General features: G+C 39.5%; 1 protein-coding gene across 1 annotated transcript in view; it reads right to left on the reverse strand.

Annotated features, from left to right (window-relative positions):
- Window positions 1-8,651: 8,651 nt before the first annotated feature.
- The window catches only part of LOC113073101 (serine/threonine-protein kinase LATS1-like), a 28,460-nt gene continuing 9,799 nt past the window's right edge, over window positions 8,652-27,312 (reverse strand). Inside the window, exons 4-8 of the mRNA XM_026246009.1 lie at window positions 15,000-16,381; window positions 11,688-12,270; window positions 11,119-11,301; window positions 10,658-10,764; window positions 8,652-10,513 (exon numbers count right to left, since the gene is read on the reverse strand). Of these exons, the coding sequence (XP_026101794.1) occupies window positions 10,016-10,513; window positions 10,658-10,764; window positions 11,119-11,301; window positions 11,688-12,270; window positions 15,000-16,381 (2,753 nt within the window). The 3' untranslated portion in view covers window positions 8,652-10,015. The remainder of the gene's footprint in view (window positions 10,514-10,657; window positions 10,765-11,118; window positions 11,302-11,687; window positions 12,271-14,999; window positions 16,382-27,312) is intronic.

Raw genomic sequence — 27,312 nt, forward strand, 5'->3', positions numbered from 1 at the left:
ATCACACTCCCCAGAGGAATGCACAAAGTCTGAACCAACTACCGAGGATGCACGTCCAAAAATCAGCGTACTTTTTTTTTTTTTTTTTTAATCAGCGGTACTTTGTATTGAGAAACGCGCGCAGACCTACGTCACCAGTCTATTTGCCTAATCTCCCCGGTACTTTACACCGCGGTGGAAACACAGAAAGCAACAGGTCTGGGGGGAAAAAAGTTCCTGGGAAAAAAAGTTCCTGGTACAAATGTTCCGGGTAATTTCGGTGGAAACGCGGCATTATTAACAATGGACCATTATTTTAAAGCGTTACCAAGTTAACTAGTGTCCTGGGGGTCAATAGACAACTACAAAATGTATTTTAAGAGGGTAGGTAACATTAACTGAATGAGATTCAAAGGAGCCGTTGATACTCAAATGCAGCGTTTCCATCGCAGGAACTTTACCCAGGAACTAGGGACTTTGGGCCAAGAAACCGAAACTCCATTGGTGACAGAATGGAGAAAAAAAACCTTGGGAGAAACCAGGCACAGTTGGGGGGCCAGTTCTCCTCTGACCAGACGAAACCAGCAGTTAAATTCTAGACTGCAGCAAAGTCAGATTGTGCAGAAGAATCATCTGTTTCTTGTGGTCTTGTCCTGGTGGTCATCTGAGACAAGGCCTTTACAGGGGATCTTTATCTGGGGCTCTAGTTTTTTCAGGGTTGGAGCTGAACTTTGCAGGACTGCAGCTCTCTAGGTCCAAACTTGCCTACCCCTGTCTTAGACAGTGTTCTAGGTTATTACATGCAGAGTTTTTCGGTCCTATAATTAACAGCTCTGTTTTTTCAGAATTTAGCAGTAAGAAATTACTAGACATCCAGTTTTTTATACTGACTATGCATTCCATTCGTTTTTCAAATTGGTGTGTTTCACCGGGCCGCAAAGAAATATAGAGCTGAGTATCATAAGCATAACAGTGAAAGCTAACACCATGTTTCCTGATGATATCTTCCCAAGAGTAACATGTAAAAAATGAAGAGTAGCGGCACTAGTACTGAGCCTTGAGGTACTCAATTCAATTCAATTCAATTCAAGTTTATTTGTATAGCGCTTTTTACAAAATAAATCGTTACAAAGCAACTTTACAGAAAATTATGTTTCTACAATATTTAGTAGTAGCTAGTAGTTTGTGCACATTTGACAGGATTTTAGAAAAAAAAAAATAATAATAATACAAGACGTAGTCAGCTAGACGATGAACTATCAATATTATTAAGTTATTATATGATTCAGTCACACATTTAGCAATAATTGTTAGTTCTGTTTGTTGATTCAAGGTTAGCATCATCTGGGGTCCTCTGAGGGTCAGCATCATCTCTTCTCAGGTGTTCTGGATCCAGACTGGAGCTTGTGTAAATCCTAGTTACCACGGGATGTAAATCCCGTGGCGAAACATAGAAACAAAATACAGACATCATTAGCATAGCTGCTGATCCAACAAAGTAAAATTAGTTTAACCCAAGCTAATGAATAAAAATGCAACTTTGAACAGATGCAACTACACTCACAATTAAAAAGAAACATTATTCGAATGCTTGGCGAAAGAGATGTGTTTTTAATCTAGATTTAAACAGAGAGAGTGTGTCTGAACCCCGAACATTATCAGGAAGGCTATTCCAGAGTTTGGGAGCCAAATGTGAGAAAGCTCTACCTCCTTTAGTGGACTTTGCTATCCTAGGAACGACCAAAAGTCCAGCGTTTTGTGACCTTAGGGTGCGTGATGGGTTGTAGCGTGGTAGAAGGCTAGTTAGGTACGCTGGAGCTAAACCATTTAGGGCCTTATAGGTAAGTAATGATAATTTGTAACTGATACGGAACTTAATAGGTAGCCAGTGCAGAGACTGTAAAATTGGGGTAATATGATCATATTTTCTTGACCTCATAAGGACTCTAGCTGCTGCATTTTGGACTACCTGTAGCTTGTTTATTGACGAAGCAGGACAACCACCTAGAAGTGCATTACAATAGTCCAGTCTAGAGGTCATGAATGCATGAACTAGCTTTTCTGCATCAGAAACAGATAACATGTTTCGTAGCTTGGCAATGTTTCTAAGATGGAAGAATGCAGTTTTTGTAACATTGGAAATATGATTTTCAAAAGACAAATTGCTGTCTAATATAACACCCAGATTTCTGACTGTAGAGGAAGTAACAGTACATCCGTCTAGTTGCAGATTGTAATCTACAAGATTCTGTGTAGTGTTTTTTGGTCCAATAATTAATATCTCTGTCTTATCCGAATTTAATTGGAGAAAATTGTGTGTCATCCAATCTTTTACATTTTTAACACACTCTGTTAGCTTAGATAATTGGGAAGTTTCATCTGGTCTCGTTGAGATATATAGCTGAGTATCATCAGCATAACAGTGGAAGCTAATTCCGTATTTTCTAATAATATTACCAAGGGGCAACATATATATTGAAAATAGAAGGGGACCTAGGACGGATCCTTGTGGCACTCCATATTTTACTGATGATAAATGAGATGACTCCCCATTTAAGTAAACAAAATGGTAGCGATCGGACAGGTAGGATCTAAACCATCTTAGAGCCTGCCCTTGAATACCTGTATAGTTTTGTAATCGATCTATGAGTATGTCATGATCTATGGTGTCGAACGCAGCACTAAGATCAAGTAAGACTAGAAATGAGATGCAGCCTTGGTCTGACGCAAGGAGCAGGTCATTTGTAATTTTAACAAGTGCAGTTTCTGTGCTATGGTGGGGCCTAAAACCTGACTGAAATTCTTCATACATATCATTTTTATGCAGGAAGGTGCTCAATTGAGCAGACACAACTTTCTCTAAAATTTTAGACATAAATGGAAGATTTGAAATAGGCCTATAATTTGCCAGTACACTAGGATCTAGTTTTGGTTTCTTAATAAGAGGCTTGATAACCGCCAGCTTGAATGGTTTTGGGACGTGTCCTAAAGTTAACGACGAGTTTATGATATTGAGAAGCGTTTCTTCTGCTACAGGTAACAGCTCTTTCAGTAATTTAGTGGGTACAGGATCTAATAAACATGTTGTTGGTTTAGATACAGTGATAAGTTTATTTAGCTCTTCCTGTCCTATGGTTGTAAAGCGCTGCAGTTTATCTTTGGGTGCGATGGATGAAACTGAAGTGTTAGACGCTGTAGAATCTACATTCGCTATTGTATTTCTAATGTTATCTATTTTATCAGTGAAGAAATTCATAAAGTCATTACTATTTAACGTTGGTGGAATATTTGAATCAGGTGGCATCTGGTAATTTGTTAACTTAGCCACTGTGCTAAATAAAAACCTTGGATTGTTTTGGTTATTTTCAATGAGTTTGTGTATATGGTCTGCCCTAGCAGTTTTTAGAGCCTGTCTATAGCTGGACATACTGTTTTTCCATGCAATTCTAAAAACTTCTAAGTTAGTTTTTCTCCATTTGCGTTCAAGACTACGAGTTAATTTCTTGAGAGAGTGAGTATTACTGTTATACCATGGTACAGTACGTTTTTCTCTAACTTTTTTCAATTTGATTGGGGCAACAGCTTCTAATGTATTAGAGAAAATAGTGCCCATGTTGTCAGTAATTTCGTCTAATTCGTGTGTATTTTTGGGTACAATTAGCAGTTGAGATAGATCAGGCAGGTTATTTGCGAATCTTTCTTTGGTGGCTGGAACAATAGTTCTGCCCAGACGGTAACGCTGCGACATATAGTTAATATCAGTTATACGCAGTATGCACGATACAAGGAAATGGTCTGTAATATCATCACTTTGAGGTACAATATCTATAGCAGTAAGATCGATTCCATGCGATATAATTAAATCTAGTGTATGATTAAAACGATGAGTGGGCCCGGTGACATTTTGCTTGACTCCAAAGGAGTTTATTAGGTCAGTAAACGCAAGTCCTAATGTATCATTTGCATTATCAACGTGAATATTAAAATCTCCCATGATTAGCGCCTTATCAACTGTAACTAGAAGGTCTGAGAGGAAATCTGCAAATTCTTTTAGGAATTCTGTATACGGCCCTGGTGGTCTATACACAGTAGCCAGAGCAAGAGATACATTAGATTTATTTTGCATGTCTGACAGAGTAACATTTAGCAGAAGTATTTCAAATGAGTTAAACCTGTATCCTGTTTTCTGGGTAATACAGGATACAGGTTTAACTCATTTGAAATACTTCTGCTAAATGTTACTCTGTCAGACATGCAAAATAAATCTAATGTATCTCTTGCTCTGGCTACTGTGTACTCCATACTGCACTTGTGATCGATATGATACCTCTCCATTCACTGCTACGAATTGATGAAGGTGATATAAGTATGATTTAAACAATGCTAATTCACTTCCATTAAAGGGACAATAAGTAACTTTTTAGGTATTTTAATATCTAAAATCAATATTTTTATTCATAAATATGCCCTCAATGGTGTACAAATACCTATGCCAATGTTTAAACTAATCCTCGTAAATGAAGAATTTATTATTTTTATATACATGAGACGGGTAGGTCGACGGAGGCTTCCATGTAGTTCCGCCATCTTGCAAAACTATAATAGCAGAGAAGGACAAAAAGTACTAAGCCAACGCGTTTTCGGTCAGAGCCAGAAACGCAGGTGCAGATCAGTGAGAGGCGCTTGAAACTGCACCGGCAAGTTTAAAAGTCTGGATTGCATTCTTATTATTCCCTATCAAACATCGTATAGATTTTAAAATATTGCTTATTACTTATAAAGCCCTGAATGGTTTAGCACCTCAGTATTTGAATGAGCTCCTTTTACATTATACTCCTCTACGTCCGCTACGTTCTCAAAACTCAGGCAATTTGATAATACCTAGAATATCAAAATCAACTGCGGGCGGCAGATCCTTTTCCTATTTGGCGCCTAAACTCTGGAATAACCTACCTAACATTGTTCGGGAGGCAGACACACTCTTGCAGTTTAAATCTAGATTAAAGACCCATCTCTTTAACCTGGCATACACATAACATACTAATATGCTTTTAATATCCAAATCCGTTAAAGGATTTTTAGGCTGCATTAATTAGGTATACCGGAACCGGAAACACTTCACATAACACCGTACTTTCTACATCATTAGAAGAATGGCATCTACGCTAATATTTGTCTGTTTCTCTCTTGTTCCGAGGTCACCGTGGCCACGAGATCCAGTCTGTGTCCAGATCAGAGGGTCACTGCAGTCACCCGGATCCAGTACGTATCCAGACCAGATGGTGGATCAGCACCTAGAAAGGACCTCTACTGCCCTGAAAGACAGCGGAGACCAGGACAACTAGAGCCCAGATCCCCTGTAAAGACCTTGTCTCAGAGGAGCACCAGGACAAGACCACAGGAAACAGATGATTCTTCTGCACAATCTGACTTTGCTGCAGTCTGGAATTGAACTACTGGTTTTCGTCTGGTCAGAGGAGAACTGACCCCCCAACTGAGCCTGGTTTCTCCCAAGGTTTTTTTCTCCATTCTGTCACCGATGGAGTTTCGGTTCCTTGCCGCTGTCGCCTCTGGCTTGCTTAGTTGGGGTCACTTCATCTACAGCGATATCATTGACTTGATTGCAAGTAAAAACAGACACTATTTCCACTGAACAGAGATGACATCACTGAATTCAATGATGAACTGCCTTTAACTATCATTTTGCATTATTGAGACACTGTTTTCCAAATGAATGTTGTTCAGTGCTTTGACGCAATGTATTTTGTTTAAAGCACTATATAAATAAAGGTGATTGATTGATTGACCATACATATGCCGTGCCACAGGAGAAGAAAACATCGTCGCCAAAACAGTCAAAAATAGAACGTAAAAGGAAACGTGACTGTAGATTACAGAAAACAAGAGTTAATGTCGGGTCTCACTGATCAGATCCCTAATCAGATCCCACTGATCCACTGCCTCTCTGTCCTCTCCCTCTACCTCTACCTCTTCCTCTCCCTATTGTTTAATCATCTGATGATGATATCTAACAATGCACATAATTCAGAAAATATAACGAATAAAGAAGACATAACTACTAATTACAATATTTCATGTTTTCCACAGTCAGTAATTCATACTGTAACATTCGTTTGTTAGTTGTCATGTTGCAGTTTGTTTGAAATAACACACCTGTTCACCTGAAGGAAAACTCGACGAAGTGCTATTAGAAGACATCCTGTCAAAGCTTTTTGGTACATATCGCCTACCGTAGATGCAACGCGCATTTGAAAAAGCAAGATGCTGGAGAGCAAAATTAGTTTGAATGCAAAATACAATTTCACCACTAGATGGGAGTAATTCCTACTTACAGTCCCTTTAATGCCAACAAAGTGTAATAGTCTTTGCAAAAGAATGTTGTGGTCAATAGTGTCGAACGCAGCACTAAGATCCAATAGCACTAACAAAGAGATACAACCACGATCAGATGATAAGGGCAGGTTATGTGTAACTCTTAGGAGAGCAGTCTCAGTACGATATTTATGATACTCTCTAAATCCTGACAGGAAATCTTTACAGATACCATTTTTCTCTAAGAAGGAATATAATTGTGAGGATACCACCTTTTCTAGGATCTTGGACAGAAAAGGGAGGTTCGATATCGGTCTATAATTAACTAGTTCTTTGGGGTCAAGTTGTGGTTTTTTGATGAGAGGCTTAATAACAGCCAGTTTGGAGGTTTTGGCAACATATCCCAATGACAATGAGGAATTAATAATAGTCAGAAGAGGATCTATGACTTCTGGAAGCACCTCTTTTAGGAACTTAGATGGGATAGGGTCTTGTTGGTTTAGATGATTTAACAAGTTTATACAATTCTTCCTCTCCTATAGTAGAGAATGAGTGGAACTGTTCCTCAGGGGGTCTATAGTGCACTGTCTGATGCGATACTGTAGCTGACGGCTGAATGGTTACAATTTTATCTCTAATAGTATCGATTTTAGAAGTAAAGCAGTTCATAAAGTCATTGAATAAATAACCAGGGTTATTTTTCCCGCCAAGCAATACGAAATACCTCTAGTATTGTTTTCCTCCAACTGCACTCCATTTTTCAGGGCTGCACTCTTTAGGGTGCGAGTATGCTCATTATACCATGGTGTCAAACTGTTTTCCTTAACCTTCCTTAAGCGTAAAGGAGCAACTGTATTTAAAATTCTAGAAAAGAGAGAGTCCATAGGTTTTGTTACATCATCAAGTTGTTCTGAGGTTTTGGATATGCTAAGGAATTCGGATACATCAGGAAGATTACTTACAAAGCAGTCTTTTGAGGTAGAAGTGATGGTTCTACCATATTTGTAAGAAGAAGTAGAATTGCACAAAACTAAATAATGATCTGAGATGTCATCACCTGGCTGCATAATTTCAACACCATCAACATCAATTCCATGTGACAGTATTAAATCTAGGGTATGATTTTGACAATGAGTAGGTCCTGAGACATGTTGTCTAACACCAGTAGAGTTCAGAATGTCTATAATTGCTGATCCTAATGCATCTTTTTCATTATCAACATGGATATTAAAATCACCAACTATTAAAACTTTATCTGCAGCCAGAACTAACTCGGATGTAAAATCAGCAAACTCTAAAATAAAGTCTGTATGGCCTGTATACAGTAGACAGTATAAACATCACAGGGGATTTGTCATTAACATTTGTTTCTCTGGATAATGTTATATGAAGCACTGTAGTGTTCTCGCTGAGGTGTAACAACTCCAACTAAACAGGGAGATAAATCAACATGCAGGATTAATTTTCTCTTCGTGTTCTGAGTTAAGTTTTGTAACGTCGAGTTTCAACTTCAACCCGCACACAACGACTACTGAACTTCCAGCCAATCAGCGACATCGGACAACAAAGGGGACTCCCTTTTCACAGGAGATGCAAGTAACCTCCAGACTGTGACCTTTACTGGTGTATCTAATATAATTTTAACCTCATTGAGGAACTCAATGCGAGGGCAAATTACGTGATTGATGGTTGTTCATGTCTATGCAATTTAACGTATTGCTGTAAACTTGGGATTCCATATTTCCATTCTCTTAAACTCATCTTTCCCTAACTTTCTATCTTCCTGCAACATGTGTGAATGTGTGAGTGCGTTAGTTTATGTTTATTCGTTTATATGTCTTAGATTTATCTAATAAAGTGTTGCAATTTTCATTTCTCAATCAGATGTGGATTTTAGTTTTATAAGGGGAATATATAAAAACTACATCTTAGTTATATTTTTTGTTATATTACATTGACTGACTTTGCTGCCAAAGAGGTCAGAGGTGAGCAGAAGAGTGATGTCATCAGTGAATGCCCTAGAGCAAGAGAGAAGAATGTGAACTGTTGATTGTGTGTAGTGAAATTCTCTACAGTACGTATAAATATTAACTCCAACTTCAAACGGGAAGGAAAGACGGCTATTGTCATAAACCACTCTTCAAATATTAAATTAATGTGCAAGAATAATTTATTATACATTCCATAAAAAAAAAAAAAAGTCAAATTTGATTTCATGGTGACTTTAACCATAACAACTACAACATAAACACATATGTTAATGTGTCCTGCTGTTAAAAAAAGAATCTGTGTATATGATTACACCATTATTTGTCACAAACACTAGACACTGAAGTATATGTGGTTTGTGCTTTTATTTATTTATCACCACCCCATCTTCTCTCCCATTCAAGGTAAATTTACAATCAAAGTAGCTACAGATGCTTTTCCTGGGTCTAAGACAACCAGTTTAATCAAAGAAAATGAGTTTATTACATTATAAGATGCACGGTATATCTGAGAGATTTCAGAAAAATATAAAACAGTGACACCAGGAGACCGACAGAAGGCTTTGGTAGTGACACAGCAAGTTCTCTTCATAACAAAGAGAGAAACCAGAGCAGGGTTCTCAAATGTGTTCTGCTCCGGATCTGTAGTGATATGTACCATATAAAACATGTTTCAACATCATATCCTGTGAAACATAACAGGATCTAGCCCATGGTTTCTTTCCTAAACCTTTGGGACTAAGAACAGGGAGAAAAGTACTAGTTTACACTGCATAACTTATATATACAGTTTATATGTGTATAAATAAAAAATACACAGAGCAACAATTTACAAAGTATAATCTGGGAAACTCTTATAATCAGCTAAATTTACCATCGTACATGATCTCCCTCGTAGTTTTGGTGAAAGAAAGCATAGAATCAAAGTCCGAGTGTGGCGGTAAGAATGAGAAACAAATCCACACAATCATAAATTAAGACATTATTTCAGGAAGAAAATACTCAACTTGTTTCAGCTACCATAAAAAAAAAAAAGTCTTTGAATAAATTAGAGGAGTAAAAATACAGAGCTCCACTGCATCATTAGAATCTCCGTTTTTAAAAGGCACAAGACAAGTGCATCCTGAATAAAAAATAATAAATACAGCACAAAGTGTCAAGACAGACTCAACCAGTCACCACCAAAGATGGAAGAGAGAAACATACACACAAACATATAAAAACACATCCTACAGGTGCGTCTCATAAAAATATGCCCCGATGTTACCAATAAATCAAAAGAAATAAGAATGTATTTTGCATAATAAAAACCAGCCAGTTTTTAGGCTATTTAAAATTGTTGCCATGTTCATGAGAATTAAAAAAAATTGACCCCAAAATCCCTTCATTTTCATTATTTTAATTGCATTACTGTAAAAATTTTAATTACATAAAAATGACTAATGCAAAGTCGTGCATTGTCTCTTCACACCAGCATAAAGGCAGCAGGAAAAAAATAATACTACTATGATGTATAATTATTATTGGATTATATTTGTTCGCATTACAGTAATGAAAAATTGAGGTTTGAAATGTACTTGTCATGAAAATAATCACAATGCTGATATGAATGGTCCTACATCACAGGCTTGGTTTATTCATGCTCGTATAAAATATAATTTCTGCCTGGTTTCTTTTGATTTCTTGTTAGTTTCTCCCACACAAACACATTGACACTAAACATAGACTAAATCCCGCCCCTGCTCAGGTCCGAACCCCTTCGATGGGTTGACCGGCTCGTCCTCCCCGTCTGAATCCTCACACTCGATGGGCTTGGGACAGCTGTACGGGTGGCCGTTGTCATCGAAGAAGCGGCGGAAGGTGAACTCGTAGAAGGCGTGCTCGGGGTGCTTGCCGTTCTTGAACCAGCGGTTGAGTGTGTCGTTGTGGTTGCTGTCAGCGTCATCGTTCCAGAGCTTGTCGGGGTCAACGGGGTCAAAGTTGGAGGTGTCAGTGCAGTGCGTGATTTTGGGGATGTAAGGCGCATGGTGTTGCTGCCGCAGGTCTGTGGAGAAATCGATGTGTTTGAAGAAGGGATGGGCTTTAATCTCATCAGCTCCATTTTTCCCGAGCCTGTCTTCCGGGCCACGGCAAAGCTTCAGGATCAGGTCAGTGGCCTCCGGACTCAGCTTGGCCTGCTGGGGGATGTGTAGGGTCGTCTGCCAGTTTATCACCTGAGATGAACACAACCACATAAGCTGATAACAGCACTGACTGCCAGCATCCGCTGACCAATATCAACTCTGCTGCATATGTGTGTTACAACACGATGAGACCAAACACACTTCCACCTCAAAAAGACCAACATATATTCTCACCTTCATCTGGGTCTCAAGAGGAGTTGTTGCCAGAAAAGGAGGCTGACCGACTACCATCTCATAGAGGATAACACCTACACTCCACCAATCACAGAGCTGGGTGTAACCTAGGATTGAACAAAAGAAATAAATAGATTGAACAATCATAAATCAAAAAAAATATTTGAATTGTGTTTTTTATCTGATTTAGTTTTGTTATTTGACATTTAAATTTCACAAAGAACTGCACCGCATTTTGTCCAAGCTATAGGCTACTAAAAGGACATCTTGTCTTAAATCCCATCTGAAGACAAAGTCTTCCAGGTTTGGAATGAAATGCGAGGGAGTATATTATTTGTGTGTGACCTCTAAACATAGTATTTCTTCATCAAGCAATCTTTGTAACTGCATGAAAAGTGCTTGCATGAAAAGTGCTTGATAAATAACCTTTATTACGGTTCACAGGCACTTGTCTGACGTACCTGTGCGCAGCAGAACCTCAGGGGCGATGTAATTGGGAGTGCCCACCAATGAGTGTGCCAAGCAGCGCTGATGCTGTCGAGCGGCTCTGCGCTCCAGTGGCTTCAGTCGGTCTCCACAGCGACAGTTAGCACTATCCTCCCACTCCTTACTGAAGTCCATACTGTCCTGACGCACATGATCACCTGACAGGTCACAGAGACAGAAAGAAACATCTTAAGACTGAACCAAAGCCCTTTATCAATTCAACAATATATTCAGGAACTATAAATATTAACAGTCGCTTTGATGTGATGGTGAAAAATGACTGTTTCGTCAGAATGAAGTCAGACCTGAATGTGATTTTTCCTTGCCACAACTCACTTTTAAGGAAGCTTTTTGACCGGGACTTCAAATGGTGACACTTCTTTTTCATATCTATTGCAACTTATTTGTAAACACCATTAACACTAATGTAATAAACATTAACACTAACGTGTGCAATGCATTGACATATTGCGCGAAGTATTGGCAAGATTTTGTAAAGCAGCTATTTGACTATAATAAAAGGCCTTCGAGCAGTTAGGCTCACCACTTTGGTAGTATTTGGAGTCGTGAGTCCATCGGAAACCAGTGCACAGGCCAAAATCTGTCAGTTTAATGTGTCCATCACGATCAATTAGGATGTTGTCAGGTTTGATGTCTCGATGGATGAAACCCATTTTGTGGACGCTTTCCACAGCACAGGTGAGCTCTGCGATGTAAAACTGAGCCAAGTCCTCTTGGAAAATACCCATTCTGATCAAAAGACTCATCATGTCCCCACCAGGGATGTAGTCCATGACAAAATACAAGTTATCTTTATCCTGAAATGAGTAGTACAACCGGACGACCCATTCATTATCAGCTTCAGCGAGAATATCCCGCTCAGCTTTCACATGGGCCACCTGGTTCCGCAATAGGACATCTTTCTTACGGAGGGTCTTCATGGCATACAGCGCTCCCGTGTCCACTTTCCGAGCCAAACACACTTCTCCAAACGCCCCGATTCCCAAAGTCTTGATTTTTTCAAACATGGATTTGTCCATTTTGGCGCGCTTGAGGCGGATGTAGTTGGATTCTTTCTGGCACAGCATCATGTGCATCTGCTCCTGAGCATCACTTGAGAGTCCCACCTGAACACAAAACACGTGTTAAGACAACAGCCTTCACAAAACAGAAGCTCATCCATAAATACAGACAAACTCACTCACACAACACACAAAGAGAAAGATTAAATTAACTTCTGAAATTATCTGAGACAACATACCAACCATTAAATCATGCAATATTCACAACTGTGGCAAACAGCATTCAGCACTGAAAAACAGCCACACATGCAATGCACAGGGTTGCCTACAGTGATCAAAATCACATAGAAAACATAATTTGCAATCTTGCTTGAATTTCAACTGTAGTTTGTTTCGCTCAGCATGACTGATATTTCCATTTAGATTTCATTTCACGTGCATTTCAATACACAAGTATGCATCTCATATGCTTTTGTCACTTCTCTGGCATGAACCCAACCTGAAATCTTAATTAAATTGGGTTGCATTTTATTGAAATGGTAGGATCGTAACACTACACATAAACACATACAAATAAAGCCAGTAGCCCATCGAACTGGACCTTAACCACAGGTGCAGTAGCAATGACATACAAGGTTTGAGGTGGGTTTAAGATCTATACACCCACAGAACACTTCAGGTTTATATGATCTATCATATAATAAATTCTGTACTGTACGTTTCTTTTTTAAATATTTTGTTTAAACTAATACATACTTTATCTACCAGTAAAAGAGTAGTACTTTGCTTCATTCATATACATCACTACCCAACACTCACCCATCAGTGCAGAAAATGTGAAAAATCAGGACAGACACCACATAGGCATAGATGTGAACAGAGCTGCAGGAAACCGTTAAGACGGTAGATTCGTCCTAAAGCCCAGTGAGCTGCCTCGCAGTCTAATGTCTAAGATATAGATAGCTCACCTAATCACAGAACATGAAGCAGCCAATATGAAGTGCTCTTCGTAGGCAGCGACTCTGTGTGTCACACAAATGGCACTCATCACTAGGGATGCCACTGGATTTTAATCATGATCTAATCATTACCCTTGGCTGTAGAGGGTAATGTTTTCTCTTGGTTCTTGGTTCTAAATAAATGCGACTTAAAGTCCAGTGCGACTTACATATGTTTTTTTCCTCGTCATTACGTATTTTTGGACTGATGCGACTTATACTCTGGAGTGACTTATAGTCCAAAAAATACGGTATTACAATGCCTGACTTTCATAACAGGCTTTGTGATGCACAAGCACGTTCGCTGTGATTTTGCCTAGTAAGACATGTTCCTGGATCAACATTATTGTTCAAAAATATAGACTTAACCCAATACCTAACCCAAACCTAACCCATTATTTATTCCTAAAATCAGAGGGAAATGATAGCTGATTAACAAGGGTGTAGAAGCACCTAAGGCCATCCTTAAAAATATTTTGGTTTGCAGTAACAGTAATAATAATAAAAAAAAAGGGTCGGTAGGTCGGTCTATATATATATTTTTTTTTTCAAGTTTCAATGTCAAAAAAAGAAAAATAAATTTTGATGTAGGCTATATAGACCACAAACAAATTAAAGTTTATTGCATGAATTTCGGGTGAGAAGAAAAAAAAATGAGGTACTGTTATACTGTTTTACTTGCATCCACCGCTACGTATCAATGCAACCAACAAATGAGAGACTTGTGTTGGTTGATTCGTGAAATAGATTTTCAAACATAAAGTGACAGTCGACACTGTCACGGTTTTAGACTAGACGTGATAAGGGATGGGAAAAGATCTGGGCACAGTTTTTCCAGAACTTGAAGTGCCAAGTTAAAGCGGTGTCGAGCTGTTTTATTGAATTATTTAGATGTATTATGGTGCCCGAACCAGACTTTGAACAGAGACCGGGAACATTTAGTTTACTGCAGCCGCAGCAGTCATTACCAATCGCGAACTGTTGACTCTGACAGTGAATGAGACGAAGCGAACGGACAGGCCATAGTGTGACATCCGTGTAAACATGGATGACGTCAAGGGTTTTTTTTTTTTATTAAAGAAGATGCCTTCATTTGTATGTAGGCCATATATTATTATATATTTACAATACTTAAAAATAATTAATAGTATTTTGTTGCTTTTGTATTAGTTGTTTGAAGAGTAAAAAAAAATTGGTCGGTTTTAACGCAAATTTGCAAGTGGGTCGGACTAAAAGCAAAAAAAAAAACTTTACAAAAATTGGGTCGGTCCTAAATTGACAGGGTCAGTTGGGTTACGGCAAACAAGAATATTTTTAAAGATGGCCTAACTCTGATTTAAAGCCTAAAACAGATATTTCCTGAAAAGTTATCTCTCTATTCTGATTGGTTGATTGGAATGTTGATCAACGAACATGTTGCACTTGGTTAAATCACACTCACCATACAAGCACCTATGACACCTTAAAATGTGGTCTAGGTAGGCAGCTCACTAGGCTTTAGAACGGAACTCATAAGAACATTCGAGGAACATACACATGCTGTCTAAATGACTAATTGAGTCTTACTTTACCACTCTTGAGTGAAGATTACTCCAGAAGAAATCTTTAAACTACGAAAATGAGGTGATCACACATAGAAAAAAAGTAGGCTTACGGAGGAGATCCACAGACTAAAAGATATGGAAGACAGATAGGAGAGGAGAATAAGAGGAGAATAGGGAGAATAAAAGGGAAGGAAAGAATAATGGAAGAAAGATGGGAAAAGTTAGAAGTCAATAGGAAATAATCAGCAGAGTGGAGCAGCAAAGAACACTGTGAAAGGAATTGCATGCTAACCCGTTGCATCTCGCTCTCCAACTGCTTCTTCCTACGGATCCTCTGCTGGTGGTTCTTCAGGATGTTCTCCACATGCTGCTCCATGAAGAACTTGAAAGCCTGCGGGGAGTACATGGGAACTCTGCTGTCCCCTTTGCGCTCCTCGTCACGTTTCCAACGCCGCACCGGCACGGGAGATGTTGTGATCTGTTTCTTCTCACGTTCCTCCGAGCCCTCAGTACGCTCGCTGGAGCAGGTGCTGTCAGTGTCGTTGTCGACTCCATCCTCTTCTTTGTTGCTGGGTTTTGGGCCAGGGTTGGGGTCGTACCCTGGTTGAGGTAGCTGCTGTAGCCTGTGTGTAGGATAAGGAGGGGGTGGACCTTGGTAGCTCGGGACTTCAGGGGCAGCCATGGGGGCAGACGGCTCTTGATAAGCGGAGGATGGAAGCGGTGGCTGCTGGAAATAAGGTGGGTGTGTAGGGGCCACAGCAGTGTGCAGCTCTGGCTTCTGCACACGTATACTCTTCACTGGCTGCAAAATGGGGGCCTGGGTAATGGTGGTGACAGTCGTGCCGGAAGGTTGAGAGTTGGGCACAGATGGACACTGACGTCCACTGGGCTGGGCATTGGTGAAGGAGTTGGAGCGTCCCGGAATGCTGTGGGGCCATGACAAAGGAACGTCCTGATTGGTGCTGTGACCAGGGGAAGTTTGAGGCTGCTGCACAGAAGGTCTGACCTGGGGTAGTACCCCAAGGTTGTACATATCAAGGTTGTGGCTATTGCGGTTGGATCCATTTGAGGTTATAGCAAGAGCGCTGGATTGCATCTGCTGGGCCGTGGGACTCTGTCTGCTAGTCGGGTGCATAGGATAAGGAGGGGGTAGTGGCTGCCTACCACTGCTATTAATGCCCACATACTCACTTTGTATGTTGCCATTCTGAGGCCAGGATGGAGGGAAGGTGAACTTGTTGCCCCCGGGGTTTTGCATGATGATGGGTTGCCGACCCACAGGCACTGGACTGATCACTCGCTGCGCCTGGGACGGAGGGTTTATATAGCCATCGGGGCGGGGCCCCTGAGGCACAGGAGAGAGCTGAGGCACCATGTAATCCGAGTTCCCAGGATAACGCTTGGTTGAGGGATTGGAGTCCCATGAGGTGGGAGGAGGAGTGATGCTACGCACCTGCCGTGGGAGGGGAGGATTCACTCGTTGACCGCTAGCTCCAGCAGCAAGATTTTGAGGAAAGGTAGCAGGCCGTGATAGGTCGCTTTGAGGTCCAGGGCTACTGGGACGATAAATCATGACATCATTCATTAGAGCACTGTGTCTCTGTGGGGCCAGAGATTCCTTTGAACCCTTCCAGCTCTTGCGCCGCAACACTGTCGGTGGAATTTGGGATGGACCTAGAGAGGACATATACATACATCAACAACAGAAACCTAAGCAGAATTTCCAAAGTCCTGTAAACAATCATATTTATTTAGATTTTAGGTGAATTATCCCTCTTAGGAAAAATTAAAAGTCAGCTAAAGCTTTACAGGGAACCCTATCAATTGGTACATTACTAAAATATTAAAAGGTATTTACATCTAATGATATTATGTTTCATTTAAAAAGTGGCTGTCATATAATGGTTTATAACATACATCAAAACATTAGAAATTAAAGGTGCAAAGAGCAATGAGATTTCTTTACAAAAGGTAAATTAAGGAATTATACTTAATTATTCAATAAATCGATGTTATTGCAAATGTTAATGTACTTGTTCATCATTGTGACAGTGTTTTGCTTGCAAGAACAACAAAGTGACAAAATGCGCTCTGTAGAGCAGTTTGTCCATTTAGGGCTACTGTACAAACATGCTGGCAACTTCCATGTAAGGGGACCCGTGGTGTATGTAGATTGAAAAATTTCTATCTAAGGTAGGGATGGGCGATATATAGCATTCGATTGTCATGTGCATTTTGTCAGTAAAGCCGGTTCCCTGATTACCGCAGCTGATGGCAATTTAGTGGTAATCAGGGAACCGGCTTTACTGACAAATGGGGTGGTTGATTGGGATTTGACTTTTTTTTTATGTTAATTAGTGTGCAATGTTGCTTATTGAGCATAAACAATATCTGCAGTTGCAGTGCTGACATTTTAAAAAAATTCTGGCAGTTTAGTGCCTACAAAAATGGTTGGAAGAGACTACAACGAGTTACTTCCCGGGTCGTATACATGAACCCAGATGAACCCTGGCCCCAGGAACATTTAATGAAGGGAGCGAAGCCATGCTGTGCTGCTTTAGAGAAGAGGAAGAGAAAACTAGGGGTGCACGTAAAAATCTATTCATATTTAAAATCACAATTTTATCTTCTAACGATTCTGATGGATTCACAAGTTTCAAAATCAATGTTCTAAAGCAGCGGCTCTTAATACAGTTCCTTTTGTAGCTCTGCATCTCTCTCACTCTCATTCAGATTGTCAGATCAGCTCCAACAAACTTTATTTTCACAAAGCAATGAGAAGTGTTATACATGGATGCGCGCACGGTTGCGGTGCTGTTTTTAAGCTTTAATCAGGATACAACCGTATATTAAAAGCTAACAGAAGCAGTAGCATGTACAAATAACAGCATATCTAAAAGTATGAGACAAGAAACAAACACACCAATAAGAGCCATGCCTGCACAGGTTCTGTGCGATCCTCTTCATTAATATTCTCTACTCTCAATCGGACTCAGACTGATAAGCAATATAGACGCCATTGTTTACAAATACAACCGCAGTATGACAATATGGGCAAAATTTATATCACAATATATTTCTTAATTTCGGTCGATACTATATAAATCCGATATTGATATGAACCCTATTAAAAAAGCCTTGTAAAAATTACCAAAAACGCCAACAACAGACGTCTGTGCATACAAACTTATTTATGTCTAGTCATAACTTAGTCTATGACACCTCATTTAAAACCATATAATATTTTACATTTATTCATTTATCAGACACTTTTATCCAAAGCGACTTACAAATGAGGACAGTGAAAGCAATCAAAAACAACAAAAAGAGCAATGATATATAAGTGCTATAACAATTCTCAGTTAGGTTAACACAGTACACGTAGCATGGGCTTTTAAAAAATATAATAAAAAGAAAACAGATAGAATAAAAAAAAAAAGAATAGTTCAAGCTAGTGTTAGAGGTCTTTACACACACACACACACACACACACACACACACACACACACACAAATGCATAATAAATGAAAAGAAAATAGAATACAAAAAACGATTAGAAAGGTAGTTATTTATATTTAAGAATATAATTAGAATAGTGAGTGTTAAAGTTAGAGTGTCAAATAAAGATGGAAGAGATGGGTTTGAAGCCGATTCTTAAAGATGGCTAAGGACTTGGGGAGGTCATTCCACCAGGAGGGAACATTTAATTTAAAAGTCCGTAAAAGTGACTATGTTTCTTTGGGATGGCACAATCAAGTGACGTTCACTTGCAGAACGCAAGCTTCTAGAGGGGATATAAGTCTGAAGTAGCAAATTTAGGTAAATGGGTGCAGAGCCAGCACTGTTGGGAACCGTTACTTTAAAAAAGTAATTAGTTATAGTTACTCATTACTTGTTCCAAAAAGTTCCAAGAGTTAGTAACTGAATTACTCTATAATAAAAGTAACTTGTTACCAGGCAAAGTAACTATTTGCGTTACTGTAATAAAAAAAAGTTACTGATTTTTTTTTTTTTTTTAGCAGTTTTCACAAGTCAGTTGAAATGAATAGAACAGACAGGTGTTCGTACATAACTTTTGATATTTATTGCACCTCAAAAGACAGCAAGAGTTTTATCCTGCACTTCAAGTATTATCTTTGTAAGAAAAGTGTTTTGGGGCCACTAGCTTTATAGATGCACAGGGCTCCAAACTGCGACTAAAACGGTCGCATTTGCGACCATAAATATTAAAATGCGAGTGAAGTTTTTGCTGAGGTCGCCACTGGCGACTAGGCCTATGTATTTACATGTTATCTCTTAAAAAATTGCATGTAATGCATTTTTTCCTGATTGTTTTGCATTCATATCTTTTGTTATGTTCACGCATTGAGAGAATGCGCATTGAAGTTTTAGAGGGAAAAAGAGTTTTAAACAGTCCTCATGTGCCGCGCAGCAGTGCTCACACACACCTGATAAATGCGTGAGAGAGGACTAATGGAGACTTGAAGAGAAAGTGCAGAAAAACAGCGTCTATTTCTTTCATAACTTGAACAAACTACAACAGGTAAAGCTGTCATCTGTGTGGATATTGGCAATATCGTTAACAGTTCGTTAACAGTTTATAATCATAAGGCTTCTTCTTAACAAGATCTTAGTCCATGCTGTGTTCTGTTAATGCATGAACTTCATTTGAAGTGCACTTGCCCTCCAGTAAATCGCAAAAAGCTTTGTGCTTTGTTACTTTTTAATTTACAAAGTATTAGCTTTAAAATTATTCCAAATACAGTTTTGGTGCTCTTTAAGGGGCCGTTCACATATTGCTCCTAAAAACGCGTGGAAAATGCTAGGCGCGCCGCTTTCTGATTTTTTTCCAAAAGCCTCTGGGTTCTTGCGCTCCTGAGGGATCTGCCATTGTTAAGCAACCATGACCTGCTCTCTCCATGAAGACGCGTAAATTTCAGCAAAGGATAAACGGATTTGCAGCACTAAAAATCGCTTGCAGTAGCTCTGTTACTAAATTTATTTAAAACTGGCTATCCAAATAAAGCTATGATCAGCTGTTCCTTCATCTTGGCTGAGCTTTCAACGTTGGTACTGGAAAGGATGAAGCTGATTGGTTGGTTCTTGTCATATGATCTGCGGTGCGCTTTGGGATTCTGAAAAGTTGAGATGTTTTTAACTCGATGCGGTGCGGACGCGCCTGGAAAAAAAACTAGCGTGTCGCTTCCATTACAAGCACGCACGCATACCGCGCGCCTACATTTGAAATAACGAACTTGAGTAGTGCCTCAGTTCAAGCAGCACGTGAACCTATCATAACTTGCTCATTACTAAAAGAGTACATAATGAACATGAATTAACATCAAAAGGTAGGCTATTTTATAAGAGAGATTCTACAGTACAACACTTTCAAACTGCGGAAAACGAGTAAAGCTTGATAACATTGCAATGTAATATTAATCTCAGTAACCTTTCGGTGTCCATAAGCTCATCAGTCTGCTAAAAAAATAACTATAAAGAGGAGCATTTTGCTATATTTATGAGCTATTGAATTTTTATATTTTTACTTAACCTGTTGTCTACATGATTCAACTCCTCCTATAAAAATTTTACTAATTAAGAAAAACAGACTGAAAGTGTGAAAGACATACACTCTTAAAAATAAAGGAGCTTAAAAGTTTCTTTACAGAACAATTTTGGTTCCACAAAGAACCATTCAGTCAAAGGCTCTTTGAAGAACAATCTCTTTCTGACCTTTTCATAATATGTTGTCTTTGAATGTTAAAGGTTCTTTATGAAACCATTTAGACAGGACAAAAAGGTTATTCTATGGTATCATGAAGCACCTTTATTTTTAAGAGAGTATGACAACATTTACAGGATGCATTGAGGAGGACCCCAAACTATACTCAGGTGCCAAGTGATGCTTATGGTCCATGATATTGGTACAGATTCTGTTTAATAAACAACACATGACTAGGGCTGGGTACCGAACTTCGATGCCTTTATGGTATTGAACGAAAAACTTCGATACTATGAGTATCGAAAAATTATTTATCTTTCGGTGCCAAAGTTCGGTTCCAAAACCGAGAGAGACAGATTTATCCGGTACAGCGAATTTCTCTGAGCAGCAGGCCACTGTATACGTTCACTTAAAACATAACCGACTGTGTTTACGAGAATACTTGCAGAGACAATTATTTTGATATAATTGTGTGTGTACGTGTTCATTCAGAAGTTACGATACGCGAAAGATGAATTCATTCTCTGTACGCGCATTGTCTCAAATGCTGCTTGCAGTGCGTGCTTTCAATGAGTGAGCGAAAGCTCCGAACGCGCGCAAATTGTTTAAAACACTTGAATCAGCAATATTTAGAAACAAGTGCGAGCAGCATTTCAGAAACGTTGCAAATGTTGTGTGACCTGAACTGTAAAGCACATAAAGCTGTCGTTTGTGTTTATAAACTTATATTTCATGCATGATTCGTATGGATCTGCTAACTGAATGCAAAGTTTTAGTTCTAGAAGAATGTTTGTGTCTTGATGAGCATGTATTGCTCACTAGGAATCGCTAAATGAACAGCTGCTGTTCTTTCTTTTTTCTTTTTTTTCAACGGTGGATCAGTTGCCCTATTAAATCCCCAAACTGTTTACTTAAATATTAAATTAATAAATGACATCAAAACAGGGGCGTTTGCGTTATGATGTGGTGGGCTGCTGTGGGCCAGAAAGTCCAGGGCCACTTTTTGGTCCCAGTCTGCCCCTGAATGGCACACCCCATCCAAAAAGCACAACCAGTTGTATTAATAATGTTATCCTGAGCGTGAAGTGTTACCAGAATTTGTTTTAATTAAGGTGAAAAATAAAAGTTTTGTGTTTAATGTATTTGTGTTGATGTTGAAATGGATTTTAAAACATATGGTATCGAAAAAAGTATCGTTAGGAACCGGTATCGAAACTGAGGTATCGAAATTGGCACCGGATCGAAAGATTTTGAACAATACCCAGCCCTACACATAACTGTATATTTCAAGTTGGAAAAGACATTTAGCTCCCACTTTAAGTGAACCTTCATTCCAAGGTCTCTACAAGATGGATCAAAATGCTGATAAAGTCAAGAAAAGATGAGACATAAACACGTCAGTATGATTTAAAAGTTAAAATGTAAAATAAATAATTTAAATAAAACACATAAACACATGTTTATTCTGTTGCACCTAAAAAAATCATTTGGCACCGAAGTTCATTTCTTATAGGAGCCAATGGCTCCTTACTCGATTTTTTTGTTTGGAGGCCTGATGCGTGTGTCACATATTACATGTACACATTACATGCACGTTCTTGCCTTTGACCACAATGAATTTGAAGTAGCGCTTATATCTCCACCTTGAAAATGCCAACTTTTCATCGGATTGCTCCTGACTGCTGCTGCTGCAAATCTATGTGTGTGTAGCTGTTGGGTTTGTGTGGGTGTGTGTGTGTGTGTTTGGTGCCGCTGGCACTGGCGCGTGTGCCGGCATGTGTGTAAAAACACTGGCTCTGATTGGCTAACATGAAACACATGACTCCGCTTTAGCCAATCATAAATCGCTTCTCATTTTTAACCCACCTCCACACTCGCTGTGTGAGCCAGGGGTGCGTTCGGATTGCATGGTTTATTAAATCAATGCATAGTAACGCACCGCATTTAACTTCAGTAATGGCAACGGCGTTGTAATGATGGGAAAAGTAATTAGTTAGATTACCCCGTTACTGAAAAAAATAACATTGTTACCTAACTGTTGACTTATGTAATTGTATATGTTCTCTAATTGACTGTAATCAAGAAGTGGGTGGAGTAAACATACACAGGTGTGCAATCACTAATAAAAAGGCCGCTGCTCTCTTGTGCGTGAGTGCAGGCTAAACGGCAGATAATGCCTGAGTTGTGAGTCTTTTAATCCTTCGTCATGTACCGGTTACCAAGCTCTAATTGAGATAGCAGCGCCAACAGGTTATGGGCCCAGTAAAGAGTTTGGGAACCAATGGAATCATTTACGTTTCGACGGAGAAGAAAAGAATTACGAACTGTGGGAAACAAAGTTCCTGGCACATTTGCGTCTTCTGGGTTTGAAATCCATCATACTGAGTGAAGCCCTGGCTGTGAATGATGAAGGTGCGGAAGAGAGACGACAGTAAAAACGAAGAGGGAAATGCAGTTCTGATCCAATTATTAGATGACAAGAGTATGCGCTTGTGATGAGAGAGGCTGCGGATGATGGCAGAAGGGCATTGCAGATTTTGAGAGATCCCTACGCTGGTAAGGGGAAGCCACGTGTGATAAGTTTGTATACGGATTTGACATCTCTTCAGAAAGGTGTAAATGAAACCGTTACAGATTACATTATTCGTTCAGAGACTGCAATTACAGCATTGCGGAATGCGGGAGAGACTTTGAGCGATGATTTATTGACTGCCATGATTCTAAAGGGTTTGCCCGATACTTTCAAACCATTCTCTATTTTTATTATTCAGAGTGACGAAAAACTAACATTTGCTGACTTTAAAGCAAAACTGAGGAGCTATGAAAGCACTGAGAAGTTCGGCATTGCTAGTTCGGGAGAGGACAGCATAATAAAAATTAAAGGAAGGGATAATCGGTGTATGAGACTCACCTGTTACAATTGTGGCCGGGAGGGTCACAAAGCCGCGGAGTGCACGATGGTTGCTGGGGAGTGCGGGGAACAGAGACAATGGTGTAGTTTCTGTAAAAGCACCTCACATATAGACGTGCACTGTCGTCGAAGAAAGCGGGATAAAGTGAAGCAAACGGTGGACGAAGAGGAGGATCCCACATTTGCATTTATGGTGGAGCAGGTGAATAAAGTTCCGGATCTTGACGTGGAAATGAAAGGTCTCATGGTGGATTATGGAGCTACTAAACATATTGTTACGGACATTGAGAAGTTTGTGGATTTTGATTTAAGTTTCAAGCCACAGAGCCACATTCTGGAGCTGGCTGATGGAAAACGGGCCAGTGGAATCGCGATGAAGAAGGGCACCGCTAAATTGCGTTTGAGAAATAGCAATGGTCGCATTGTGGACATGATGTTGACGGAGGCACTTTATGTGCCATCATTTTCTCAAGACATCTTTTCTGTCAAAGCGGCAATTTCACACGGAGCAACAGTAATCTTCAAAGAGGGACAGAACAGACTCATTCACAAAAATGGTACAACTTTTGATATTCATATGTATGACAGACTGTTTTATTTGAGTACTGTTGCTAATGAGATTGATGAGTGTAACGCGTGCTATGATATTCAGACATGGCATGAAATACTGGGTCATTGTAATTATGATGATGTGTTAAAGTTGGAGAATGTTACAGAAGGGATGAAAATTAGAGGTAAAATTGACAGATCCAATTTGAAATGTGAAGTTTGTGTAAAAGGCAAATTTGCTCACAACAGAAATATAGATCTAGATGAGAAAGCAAAAGATGTGTTTGCACTTCTTCATGCAGATCTGGCTGGTCCTATAGAACCAGCAGGAAAAGATGGTTTCAGATTTGCCTTAGCCTTCACAGATGACTATTCAGGAGCTGTGTTTACCTATTTTTTGAAGAACAAAAGTGACACTGCCGTAGCCACTGAGAAAGTCATTGCTGATGTTGCACCGTAAGGTATGATTACATGTATAAGATCAGATAATGGAACAGAATTTACATCTTCCTTATTTCAGTCATTGCTCAGCAAGAATGCAATTAGACATGAAACCTCAGCTCCTTATTCACCCCATCAAAATGGGACAGCTGAAAGAGCTTGGAGGACTTTGTTTGAAATGGCAAGATGTATGCTCATTGAGAGTAAATTACCAAAGGAGTTGTGGACATATGTGGTACAAACCACTGCTATAATTAGAAACAGATGTTATTATAGACGTCTGGGACAAACTCCATACTACCTGATAACTGGAAAGAACCCCGATCTATCCAAAATGAGAGTGTTTGGGTTAGAGTGTTATGCATACAAGTATAAGAAGATAAAGTTGGATGCGCGATGTGACAAGGGTATATTTGTTGGTTATGACAAAAATAGCCCTGCTTATCTTGTTTTCTATCCAGACACAGGGAGAGTACTTAAGAGTAGACTGGTGAAGTTTGTCACAAAAAGTACAAATGAAAGGGATACTCAGACAGTGGAGGATGTGGATGAATATTTGGCATACCGGAAGGAGGTTGAAACCTTATTACCAAAACTAGACAGGACTTAAGTAATTCCACAAGAAATGAAAGCTGAAGGTGAAGTCAGTGCAAAGGGTGAAAAAGAGAGTGATCTAGGTACTAGATATCCAAAAAGAGAAAGAAGACCCCCTCAGTACTTTGCAGATTATGATTATGAAGTTAAAGATGATGCAGATCAGCCATTGACTATTGCTATCGTGTTGCATGTGATGCTCCCCGGACACTGAAGGAAGCCTTGGGCTCTTTAAAATCAGAGCAGTGGGTTGAAGCTATGGAGAATGAGATTAACTCTCTGAAAGAGAATAACACTTTCACATTAACAACCCTACCAGAAGGTAAGCAGGCAGTAGGGGATGGGTGAAGATGGGTTTATGCTATAAAGGAAAATCCTGATGGGAGAGTATATAAAGCCAGGTATGTGGCAAAGGGGTATAGTCAAGTGGCAGGTATTGATTATAACGAGACATTTTCACCTACTGCTATATAACTTCAGTGCGTGTTTTGATGCAGCTTGCAGCACAATATGATTTGACTTTACATCAGATGGATGTTAAAAGTGCATATCTGCATGCTCCTATAGATTGTGAAATTTATATTAAGGAACCTGAGTTTGAAGTTGAGTCAAAAACAGGAGAAGAATAGGCCTGTTATTTTTTGGAAGTCTAAGAAACAACAAACTGTTGCTTTATCCACATGTGAAGCCGAATATATGGCTTTATTAGCTACTGCGCAAGAAAGCTTGTATCTGACCAATCAATGGAATGGACAATGTACTTGAATATGCACCAGTGACTATTTTTGAGGACAATCAGGGTGCTATTGCACTTACAAAGAATCCGGTGTGTCAACAAAGGAGTAAGCATATTGACATCAGGTATCATTTTGTCCGATCTGTACTGAATGATGGCAAAATAATTCTTCATTATTGTCCTACAGTTGATATGGTGGCAGACATTTTAACAAAATCAGTATCTAAAGCTAAAATGGATAAATTTCTGTGTTTTTTATTTGGAGTATGAAGAATTATCTAAATGCATGTATGTGATGCACTGTGTTTATATTCTGTCAATTTAAGAACAAGTGGGGGTGTTGACTTATGTAATTGTATATGTTCTCTAATTGACTGTAATCAAGAAGTGGGTGGAGTAAACATACACAGGTGTGCAATCACTAATAAAAAGGCCACTGCTCTCTTGTGCGTGAGTGCAGGCTAAACACCAGATAATGTCTGAGTTGTGAGTCTTTTAATCCTTCGTCATGTACGGGTTACCTAGCTCTAATTGAGATGGCAGCGCCAACACTAACGCCATTCTTTTAAACACCGTTATTCCAAACGCCGTTATTCCAAACACTGAGAGCCAGTGGTAGTTTTGTAGGCAAACATCAATGCCTTGAATTGTATGCGAGCAGCTATTGGAAGCCAGTGAAAATTGATAAACAGAGGTGTGACGTAATCTTTTTGGCTCACTAAAAATTAATCTTGCTGCCGCGTTCTGGATTAACTGTAAAGGTTTGATAGAACTGGCTGGAAGACCTGCCAAGAGGGAATTGCAATAGTCCAGCCTGGACAGAACAAGAGCTTGAACAAGGAGATGTGTAGCATGTTCCGAAAGAAAGGGCTTGATCTTCTTGATGTTGAATAAAGCATATCTGCAGAATCGGACAGTTTTAGCAATGTGGTCTGAGAAAGTCAGCTGATCATCAATCATAACTCCAAGGCTTCTAGCTGTTTTTGAAGGAGTTATGGTTGATGTGCCTAACTTGATGGTAAAATTGTGATGAAACGATGGGTTTGCTGGAATCACAAGCAGTTCTGTCTTGGCAAGGTTGAGTTGAAGGTGATTGTCCATCATCCAGCAAGAAATGCATGTTTCTGAATGACAGAACCTAATGATACCATGTAGACAGAGAAGAGAAGTGGTCCAAGAACTGAGCCCTGAGGCACCCCAGTAGTTAGATGTTGTGACTTGGACACCTCACGTCTCCAAGATTCTTTGAAGGACCTATCTGATAGGTAAGACTCACACCATTGAAGTGTGGTTCCTGAGATGCCATTTGCCAGTAGGGTTGATTGGAGGATCTGGTGGTTAACCGTGTCAAAAGCAGCGGACAGATCAAGCAGGATAAGTACTGAAGATTTGGATTCCGCTCTTGCCAGTCTTAGAGCTTCAACAACTGAGAGCAAGGCAGTCTCAGTTGAATGTCCACTTCTGAAGCCAGATTGGTTGCTGTTAAGGAGGTTGTTGTGTGTCAGAAATGTAGAGACTTGGTTGAACACAGCTCGTTCAAGTGTTTTTGCAATGAAAGGAAGAAGGGAAACTGGTCTGTAGTTCTCTAAAAGAAATGGTTTCTTAATTAGTGGAGTTATACGAGCCTGTCTAAATGATGAGGGAAGAAAACA

Source organism: Carassius auratus, unplaced genomic scaffold, assembly GCF_003368295.1.
Source record: "Carassius auratus strain Wakin unplaced genomic scaffold, ASM336829v1 scaf_tig00011381, whole genome shotgun sequence".
Taxonomy (NCBI): domain Eukaryota; kingdom Metazoa; phylum Chordata; class Actinopteri; order Cypriniformes; family Cyprinidae; genus Carassius; species Carassius auratus.